This window comes from Amblyomma americanum, chromosome 2 (genome assembly GCF_052857255.1).
Source record: "Amblyomma americanum isolate KBUSLIRL-KWMA chromosome 2, ASM5285725v1, whole genome shotgun sequence".
Lineage (NCBI taxonomy): Eukaryota > Metazoa > Arthropoda > Arachnida > Ixodida > Ixodidae > Amblyomma > Amblyomma americanum.
The window spans coordinates 101,367,064-101,377,964 of NC_135498.1; the positions used below are offsets into that span (position 1 = coordinate 101,367,064).

The 10,901-nt window shown below is 47.8% G+C and overlaps 1 protein-coding gene across 1 annotated transcript in view; it reads left to right on the plus strand.

Moving 5' to 3' along the window:
- The window catches only part of LOC144121676 (uncharacterized), a 30,141-nt gene extending 19,589 nt beyond the window's left edge, over positions 1-10,552 (plus strand). Inside the window, exons 10-12 of the mRNA XM_077655016.1 lie at positions 3,179-3,382; positions 5,442-5,674; positions 10,267-10,552. Coding sequence (XP_077511142.1) covers positions 3,179-3,382; positions 5,442-5,674; positions 10,267-10,436 — 607 coding nt within the window. The 3' untranslated portion in view covers positions 10,437-10,552. The remainder of the gene's footprint in view (positions 1-3,178; positions 3,383-5,441; positions 5,675-10,266) is intronic.
- The last annotated feature ends 349 nt before the right edge of the window (positions 10,553-10,901 follow it).

A 10,901-nucleotide genomic window follows, 5' to 3' on the forward strand; every position in this document is an offset into this window, starting at 1 on the left:
AAAAAAAAACCTAGATTGGATAGCGAGGGTTAGAAAAACCTGCACGCGATGAACTAAGCTTCGTTGCCCGCTTGTCGTGTTGCTGTTGTACAGCCGTGCCTCCAACTAGCGGCTTAGTAGAAACATGCCTTATAACTTGCCTGTGTAAAGAAAATTGGCAGGATCGTCTGCGTGCCTCCGATAGGTCCTAGTGATTTTGTATGTGGATGTTTTACGCTGCATATCTGTAATTCCACCGAGTGCCGAATTAGATGAACAGTCCGGTGCTAACCCAACAGCCGGTCAGACTTTAAAATGGTTTAGATACTTACATGCACTGATACATGACGGATGAGGCAGCTATTTAGCGCGTAAAGCTTTGCGAACGAAACAAAAAAATGTATGAGGTTCGAGGCGTAATATGGATCGTGCATCAGAAGTTAAGAGGCAAAACAAATTCCGCCAATACACACTGCAAAGGTAACAATCATGTTGATGGACGACGACTATGCGCAATGCAGAACGCGAAAGCGCGTTGCAGTTTAACACGAGGCGTGATCGGCTGCGGCGATAGCATAGTGCTCTCGTGCAGTGGCCAGCGAAGCTGACCTGTTGACGCCGCCGCGGGTTTGAAACGCAGTCACGCCAATATTTACTTTATTTTTCCGGGTTGGTCAAGGTCATCCTCGTTCAGAGTCCCGTTTATTTATCCCCATTTTCCTCATGACGTGATTAACTTCACAGGCTTCATCACACACCGGCATTTCTCAGGTTAGAAGGTCATAGAGCTTTCGCATTTAACACGAATTGAGGAAGGGGAGAGTGCATTGCGCGTAAGATATAACACAGGGGATCACATCTGCACCTATTCCTCTTGCTGCTCCACTTCGAAAGAGGGACTCCGCCGCAGAATGGTGCACAGGACTTTTAGCTTAATAATGTTTAAGGCTATCAACAGTGCTTCTTTGCATTTGTGATTTTCGCACTATCCTCTCGTTGGTGCTTTTTAGTCGTCATGAGGATTCCCCAGTTTTATTAAAGTAGAATAGCTCTAACGATTTGGGCATGCGACGGTGAATATATTTCAGCGTATTCGGATATGTTTTTTTGATGAATCAGTTCGCAGTTCTGGCCTCTGCCGTTTAACGGAAATAGATATTGCTACCAATGCTTTTGTGTCTATTTGTATTTCCTTTTAGTTGGCAAAATAATTCGCCGCCCCTTCAGGGTGAACAGCGTAAACTGTGCTGCATTAGAACGAGTGGTACATAATCAAGACATAATATTGAGAAAGCAAATGATTGCAGTTATGACGACGCTAGAGTGCCGCAAACTGATTATACTGCAGGACGTCTTGTACTTCGTCATGGTTTCACCAATTCCTTTACCGAGGTTGGACGTAGGAGTCATACGGAGCAAGACCGAGTTCTCAGGAACAGTGGTGCAGCTTCTTCAGCGCTGACTGTTAAGTCTGAAGGAAATATAGGCCTGTAGTATCACAAGCAAAGCATCCCGTCATGCAGGGTCAATCTCACTGGTATACAGGGCGAATAAGATAATCACACAGCGCGTACAGTCGGCCAGGTTGCTGTGGCAGTTCTATCGGACAGCATTTATGAACGTGCGTAATTTGACGAATTTTGGGACCGCCAATGTTTCTCTGTAGCGCAAACCTTAGGCTTCGTTTTTTTTATAGCCATATAGCAATATGGCGAAGCCGAGTGCTGCTTGCAGAAAAGGGTTACAATAATATGGTAGTACAGGGCCAGAGTTTTTTTATACTTCTGCATAGAGGGCCGAGATTGAACCCAGGTTCTTGCAACCGTTCTGTTGTATTTACGATTGGCCAAGTAGCTGCCATTGCTCCTAGACTTGCGCGTTTAGAGTCATATCTCGGGTGTTGCGGTTCACGCTCCGGCCAGCTGTGTGGATTATTATGCTTTGATTCGAGTTGATTCATTGAAACTGAATGCTGACTTAGCGCGGTATAAGCGAAGTTAGAACTAAAACGTATTACTGCACGGCCAGGTTTTATGCCGGTTTTTACAGGGCGTAGGGGACAGATGTAACGATTTCCCATACAATAAAATGAATATAAGTCAGGTTTTTGCCCTGAAAATATAAACACAATGGTTTATGGGGGTTTAACGTCCCAAAGCGACTCAGGCTATGAGGGACGCCGGAGAGGAGGGCTCCGGAAATTTCGACCACCTGGGGTTCTATAACGTGCGCTGACATCGCACAGTAAACGGGCATCTAGAATTTCCCCTCTATCGAAATCCAGCCTCCGCGGCCGAGATAGAACCCGCATCTTTCGGGTTAGCAGCCGAGTACCATAGCCACTGAGCCACCGCGGCGGCATAAACACTTTAGGATCTTACTATATCTAAAATAATTATTTCATTTACTAACTTAAACACGCAGCAAACAATGCGAGTGCATTAACTTGAACAAGCAAATTAGGGTGATGGTATGTGTTATTCTGGTATCCATTATGGTATGTATTATGAGGAATCTGTGAAAACTGTATTCTAATATTAAAACCCAGCGTAGCCAAGTGGGCATTTAATTGCATCAACAGCGTAAAAAAAAACAATGAGCACAGCATAGGAAGTTTGCCGTGGATCTGCTTTCGTTTTGCTTATTTGACGGCATAAAGTTAGCATTTTCCTACTATGGTATGGTTTGTTACGTGGGCTTTGCAGTCTCGAAGCTGCATAAGAGGTACGAGAGATACAGTAGTCACGTGCTAGAGACGAATTTCGATAACCTGGAGTTATCTAACGTGCACTTTAATTGCCGGGCATTTAATTGCATTTTGCCTTCTTCGAGATGCGGCCACCGCGACCGAGATTCGATCCCGCGACTTAGTTTCGCAGCCCAATACCACTGCCACTGACCACCGCTACGGGCTAATTATGGTCGACCTGCTTATGCCGCGCAAAAAACACACAACTGGCGCATGCGAACAGTTCGTCACTTGAGTCTGTGTATATTTTCGCGCGGTCAGGCATTAAGGTGAGATGACGGGAGTTGTATTAGCCACACAATATCCAGTAAACGGCAAAATCAGAGCGATCAATGCTGCAGGAACAGCCGTTTATAAAATGCTGACAAGGCCCGCATTAATTCGGCCTGCCTTTACCATTGCGTTTGCCTTTCAGCATGCGTACGCACATGCAAGCATTCCGTCGCGCAGGTTCATGGATTCGGTGGAGGTGTACGACCCGGCCGGCGACCGCTGGTCGGAAGTGACGCCCTTGTGCTGCGCCCGCATGGCGGCCAGCGCTGTCGAGTTCCGCAACCAGATGTACGTCGTGGGCGGCCTCATGGTGGTGCCTGGGCACAAGCGCAAGGTGTGCATCGTACCCGACACGATGTGCTTCGACCCCATGGACGACACGTACGTGCACGATTCTTAATTGTGCTCGCAGGCTGCGCAGCGGGATGTTGGCGAGGGCGCGTCTTCGTGCTTCTGTACCACAGTCAATGCACAGAAGGCACACGCGAGATGTTCGCACCCGCATGAAGGGGTTGTTGATGACAGGCGCAAGCTAACGCGTTTTCCCAGTCGAGAAGCGCTGGGAGATGCGTTAGAGCTTAGCTGTTGAATGCCGAAGATGACTTGTAATCTGGGAATTTCTTCCACGTCAGTTTGGTAGTGAACCAAGCCCGAGGCTTAATTCGGACTGAAAATGCTTGTTTCTGAGCGGTATCAAAACTAGGTCATGGTTGAACAGGGACTACAACTGCTTCTTGGTGAGTGGTATTGAACCTGGATGGACGTTTTAAGTGGAACTACTAATCTATGTTGCTCAGCCAGCGGCGAGACAAAATATTCAGCTTTGACGATGGCGGTTTTCGAGAAAGAGCCAATAGAAAGGGGCAGGAACTGGAACTATCACATAGTACAGCGCCGTTTTTTTTTCTGGGAAAAATTGGGTCTCAGTAATTTTTATCTCCTTATCTTTGCCTAGCGCTGATTTTCAGTATTTTTAATTAAACAAAGAAATTGTCATTCCTTGACTTTAATGTGAAACTTGGGCCTAGAAAGTTCGCTATACGAGCAGTTTTATTTTGAAGCTTCGAAGTAAACATTGAAGGGACAGTGACAAGGTTTTTCTCCCCAAGGGCGGAATGGTTTCGTTTATGGGGGCTTAATGTCCCAAAGAGACTGAAGGACAGTGACAGCGTTTTTGTCCCCAAGGGCTGAATGGTTTGGTTTATGGGGGTTTAACATCCCAAAGCGACTGAGGCTATGAGGGACGCCGTAGAGAAGGGCTCTGGAAATTTCGACCACCTGGGGTTCTATCACGCGCACTGATATATCACAGTACACGGGCCTCTAGAATTTACCTCCATGAAAATTCGACCACCGTGGCTGGGTTAGAACCCGCGTATTCTGGGTCAGCAGCCGAGTGCCATAACCACTGAGCCACCGCGTCGGCCCCCACGGATTGAATGAGTCCTCACAATGTCGGTCGCGGAGAAACAGCACGATGGTAATTTTGAGGGCACTGGTTGCTCTTGTACTGAATGCAGCTCGCATTTCATGTATATAACGCTGCAAAACATTGTATTGTAAAGGCTATCACATTATCCAAACGTGCGAGCCAGGGCTCTACCAAAAAGTTACCACGTCAACAGGAGTACGCGTCTCAGCAGGCTTAGAAAGTGATGAATCAATAACCTATTCCAATGCCAGCGTAATACACCCGCCAGTTCTTCATTATTCAAGAGATGAGAGGTAAAGAAATCCCGAGTTCACATTGACCATCAACGAACAGCGCAACGAATGTACGGTACAGCGCAGACTCGCTTGCAAGGACGTCGACACCTTGTTTCCGAGAACATGATGTGCCTACAGCCTCTTGGGGGTTCACTTTGGCTGCATGCGAAATACAATGCAAGATTCTATATGTCCTCTACAATGTCAAGATTTTGTTTTCTTAAACATGCAAGTAATGTATTGAAGCTATCTAGAGCACTTGCCTGTTGGGAGAAAATTTGCGTTCCTTGTGTAATCGAACGAGCAAAATTGCGGGTGAACCCGAGCTGAAAACTCAAGTGCCAGGAGGTGTGAGTGCAGCATGCCCTCAATTCTTTAGACACTATGTAGACTGTTCATAGAAATTTGTCTATAAAGTCTATAGGCTTTTTATGGACAAATCCTATAGACTAGTCTTTAGGGAATACAAATCCTATAGATATTTTATAGACAATGTGTATAATTATAGCGATACACTTTTATTAGCCTTATTTTATGTCGACTCTACAAACTAAGAACAGAGAACAGGAATAAGAAAAATGTGTCCCAGCCCGCAACTAATAGACAAAAGGAAATATCTATAAGAAGGCATGAGAAGTCTATATACAATCTGTAGACCGTTTATACAGCGGCTTGTTCTGGGAAAAGTTCGCCAGGCCCTCAGTGGCCCTGTACCCTCCGCATTCATCTCCAGTTGGCACCACAAGGCCTCGCTGCCCATCCCAGTGTGCAACTGCTCATTGGTGGCGCACCGCGGCCGACTTTTGGCTGTGGGTGGCCTGGTGCGCACTCCGGCGGAGACTTCGTCGCAGCAGCAGCCGTTGGCGCCCATCGGCGACGTGCTGGAGTACTCGCCCGCCAACGACTCGTGGACGCGTCTCAGCGTCATGCCCACGCGCGCACACAGCGTGGGCCTCGCCTCCCTCGGTGAGCGGTCTCCATTCCGCAAACCGCCACTGATGACGACTTCGTCTAATACTTGTTCGCTGGCTATCTCGGAGTTTGTACGCCAGGGAAAAGCGCATTTTTTAATTGCGATAATGTGCCCTTCGGCATAAGACAGTCATATGTGCATATATATGCAGGCCTGTCTCGGCTATGAATGCCAACAAGGGCCGGTGCTGCGGTCCATGCGTGCTGATTGTTGTATCTGGAGGTCGCCTGGGGTAGTAACTGCGCATCAACCACGCCGTGAGGGGAAGAAGGAAGGAGGGAGTGAAATAAGAAAGATGAAGAGGTGCCGTAGCCGAGGGCTCCGGAGTAGTTTCGACCCCCTGGGGATCTTTAAAGCGTACTTGCATCGCACAGCACAGGGGCGCCTTTCCGGTTTCGCCTACATCTAAGTGCCGCCGCTGTGGTTTGGTTCGGACCCGGGAACTCCGGCTCAGTAGACGAGTGCCGTCGTAAGGGAAGGAAGGAAGGTGGGAGTGAAATAAGAGACAGTGAAAAAAGGGCCCTAGTTGAGGGCCCAGGAAAAATACGCAGGGCACTTAGGACTAGTGACGTGCCTGAAATGCGAAATCACTGTTTTTATTTTTTTTATATGATACAGATACTGCGCCATTTCCTTTCCCCAAAAACCAATTATTTTTATTTTTGTTTGCTTGTTACGTATTTTTAAATTTTCTGTCTTTCATTCTAAGGACGGGCCTGCTCCTTAGCGGACAGCTGTAAGGTAGCGCATATACTAGGTTCACCTTTTTACGCTTAGAAGCAACGACGTTCGGTGGCTTATTTTGCCTCTTTCTTGCCTGTTTCTATAGTTTAGAACAGAAGGTCACAAACAGATTATGTTCAAAATGGTTTTGTGGCCTATGAGTTCCGTGCTCGCCTCGCAGTCTTACAGTCCTGGGTTCAATTCCCCGCACCTTCGGAAGAAATATTTCTCAGTGCACCTCTGGGAAAATTGGCAATTGGATTTGGGGAAAGGAAAGGCACATTATCTGTCTCTCATATCGGCGGACACCTGAACCACGCCGTAAGGGAAAGGATAAAGGAGGAAGTGAAAAAAAAAGGAAGAAAGAGGTGCCGTAGTGGAGAGCTCCGGAGTAGTTTCTACCACCTGGGGATCTTTAACGTGCACATCGCACAGCACACGGACGTCTATGAGTTTCACCTCCACCGAAACGCTGCCGCCGCGGTCGTATTCGAACCCGGCAACTCCGGATCAGTAGCCGAGCGCCCTAACCACTGAGCCACCGTGGCGGGTAGTGCACCTCTTATGCGCCTGTTCCCGGATTCCACGACGTAGTCGTCACTTTCGGCATTGTCTGCGTATTCGGAGTAACGCGCCACCTGACAACCGTGGCAGGTAGTTTCAAACCAAAACGCCACCTGCCACGGCGTGACAGGACGAATGGACAACTGGAAAGTGGCTACCACCGGAAGGTCTGAAGGGTAGCTGGGAGCGCAAACGCCAGCTGACGGCCATGAAGAAGTGCGCTACAATGTCGCATTAATGGAGGCGAAACGCAAAGGCGCCCGTGTGCTGTGCGATGTCAGTGCACGTTAAAGATTCCTAGATGGCCGAAATCATTCTGGGGCCCTCCACTACGGCACCTCTTCCTTTCTTCTTTCACTTCCTCCTTTACCCCTTCCTTTACGGCGCGGTTCAGGCGTCCGCCGATATGTGAGACAGATACGGCTCCATTTCTTTTCCACAAGAGCCCTTTCAATTCACTATCGTAATCGGCTGCCAAATTTTTTTCTTTGATAGCACGGTGACCTCTTCAAGGATTTTTTGGACCACTGCTGCTGGTGAACGCTGGTGCCATGTTTCATTGCCGATGAGTCATTTAATGCTTTTGCATTAATAATTTCGTCCACCTGGTGATCTCTGCCCGTGTGCTGTGCGATGCGAATGCTTAAAACTGAAAATTAATTTCGATGAAATGACAGGCGCGGTACCTGTCTCACTTTTCGATCGGTAGCTCAACCGTGACTTAAGGGAGGAAGGTGCAGTGGTAGAAGAAAGAGTGAAAGAGGTGCCACAGTGGAGGACTCAGGAAAATTTTGTAATTTAATCCACCTGGCATTGTTAAAGTGCACTGATATCGCACAGCAGGCGAGTGGTTTTTGACGTCAAAACCTTCTATGCAATATCAGTGCACATAAACAATGCCAGGTGGATTAGTGTGGTTTTTGGGTTTTGAATTGATCGAAAACTCCGCTGCGGTGGCTCAGTTGTAAGGGCGGTCGGCTACCGATTCGGAGTACCCGGGTTTGAACCCGACCGCGGCGGCTGCGTTTTTATGGAGGCGAAACGCTAAGGCGCCCGTGTGCTGTGAGATGTCGGTGCCTGTTAAAGATCCCCAGGTGGTCAAAATTATTCGGGAGCCCTTCACTACGGCACCCCTTTCTTCCTTTCTTCTTTCACTCGCTCCTTTATTCCTTCCCTTACGGTGCGGTTCAGGTGTACAACGATATATGAGATAGATACTGCGCCATTTCCTTTCCCCAAAAAAACCAATTACACCATATGAAAGCGCATTAGCCTCCTTTTCGCCGGTACATTTTTTCAGAAGTGGGCCGATGAGACCTCAAATTTTTTCTATGTGTTTGAACAGAACGTAAAAGAATTCAGAGAGCAGAGTGCTAAAGTTAACGAAGCCTCTCCGGTTCTGAGATTGGCACGTTAGTGTTTCGCCGGCCTCTGTCCCGGGCCTTGATGCAAACAGTGCAGTGGCCAATGTAGCCGGCTGCCCATTTTCGCAGAAACACATGTTTCACTCTCTCCCAAGGAAAACTGGCGCAGTGACAGTGGCGCAACGAAAAAAGCCTGTCGCTTTGAAGCCTGAGACTTAGAACTCATTGCCTTTTTTCGCTTGTTTCCGTGACTGTCATGGTACTAGACCCGTAAAAGACAGAACTGGTGAGTTACGTCATCGAAAGAACCGCTCCTAAGGCATGTTTGCTTTTGAAATGTGTGCGGAAATTTATACGAATCTCAAGATAGCAGCTATACGTTGGGAATATGGACGACAGAATGCAAACTAAAGGAGCAGTTTTATTGTCCGTTAAGGTGTAGATAATGGATGCATTCCTTAACTGTGCGCAATACTTTTTTCAGCTTGACTAACAAAACTCTCCTCAGGCCTGAAGCAACGCCTGAGTAGTTTAGTATTAAACATTGCGTAATAGTGTTCGCAACACAGATTCATTACATCCAGCCACTTTGTCCCATATCACTACGGCTATTGAATAGAATGTGCAATGGTGAGCAGTGTATGAGGGAAAAAGTGCGGGCGTGCACTTATTCATTCGCGCGTAATTGTGCAATTCTCAGAGCTTTTCCACTTGATAACTAGTTTTCCTCTTGGCGTGTGATTGCCAAAAGTCAATCATAAATTTGGTAAACAAATAATCAGCAAATTTTCAGTTTTATGCAAAAATGTTTCCTTTCATTTTGCTGAGGACTGTACGTCACATATTCTTTCTTACCGAACATCCTACGGAGTAATGTGCTGCTACAGTTCAACATCGTTATAACGAAATCGAAGGGGCGCGATGATTACTTCGTTAGAGCCGTAGCTTCGTTATAACCCGTGTTGACCGAGCTTCCAAGGGGAATTGTCATTCCTTCGTTAAATTTATTATTTCGTTATAACGAGATTCGACTGTACTAACTTTAGACAGACATTTATGTGCCCAGAAATAGGGCTCTCGGTGAAGGCGTTTCTATTCCCGCGATGCCAACGAAAGCGCTCGCGCCTTCTGTAACGCACGTTGTGGAAACCCCGTTATCTAATTTGGCGGGCTCTGCTTGCCATAATATTTGGCGCTTGCTTGATTTCCTTCGTGTTTTTTTAGTAAAGGCTTTGGTGGCTGGTTAAGCCAATATCGAAAAACACTGGACCAATATTGTTTGTGAAACGTCAACACGTCATGCGAAATTATCTTGCGGTCGGCCGACGGAGTCGGGAGATGTCGTATTAGTAAGTGGCCGCTTGATGAAAAAGCAGAAAAGCTCACGGGCTCTTAAACAGTTACTTTCGCATTTTTATGAGCAATGAAAAACTCTTCACCCCACAAAACTGATACATATGTTGCGCCACCTTAGTAAAATTTTCGATTACATTTTTTATTCATAGTGACGGCAGCATTCCTCTGTACAAAAACCTGTGCTCTGTTATTAAATGTATAATCCTGTTGGGGAGAACCAGCCTTTTTTTCTTTTCATCTACCTATCGGGCCAAGCCTACGTGGGGCACTTGAACAATATAGTATCGTGAGACATTAGTCTAAAGCGTAAGGTCGTAGTCACAACTAGCTGCAGTGCCGCTTTTTGCTTAATCTGTGAAGCCACCTCCACTGCCACTGCAGTGAAGAAAGGCTCGCTTTCTGGAAAGCGCCGTTGCTCCCGCGCTGGGATTCAGAACACCATTGCTGGCTAGGTTGCTCTCATTAAAGCCCTCTTTCTATCTGCCGTCCTAGAGTCCGGTATTCGTTCGCCCATTCGTGGCTCATTGTGAACATAGGGAAAGCACTGTGTAAGGATCTGTTGGCCTGGTGGCTTGCAGGCGACGACATCTACATACTCGGTGGTCAGCTGGCCGACGACGCCGGTGCGGCCACGAGGAACGCCTACCGCTACAACCTGGCGACCGACCGCTGGGTGACGCTTCCACCGCTGCCGATGCGCCTGAGCCAGGCGTGCGCGGTCACCGTGCGCAAGCACACGTTCAAGTGACGATGGCCCTCCACGTTGCGCTGGACAGCTGCTATGGGCGCGTGACAAGCGCACGGTCGCAAATAAATTCGTTGCAGAGGAATGCGCGGCGCTTGCATGAGCGCAGCGGCACAATACGTTTTCTGATTTGTGCCATCTCATTTGTTTGGGGCTGCACTGTTCATGAAGCAAAGAGGACCTTACGTCACCTTGACTGAAACCGCGAGTGAGGGTTCCGTCACGTAAGTCGGCGGCCAACCAGGAGCCGAGAGCGACTAGCGGCTACGTTACTACAGGAACGCGGCAGCGTGCGCCGAGAATTCCGGGCTACTGCGTTCAAACGTATGGTGCAGAGTGCTGCAGCTATGATGTCAATAACAACATTGTCGTTTTCGTTTCTTCATGGCGCAGTTAATAGTAAGAACTGCAGGGGCGCTGTAGCCTTTGCACAACTCCTGGCGCACAGGCTGTGCAGGGGAACGGAGA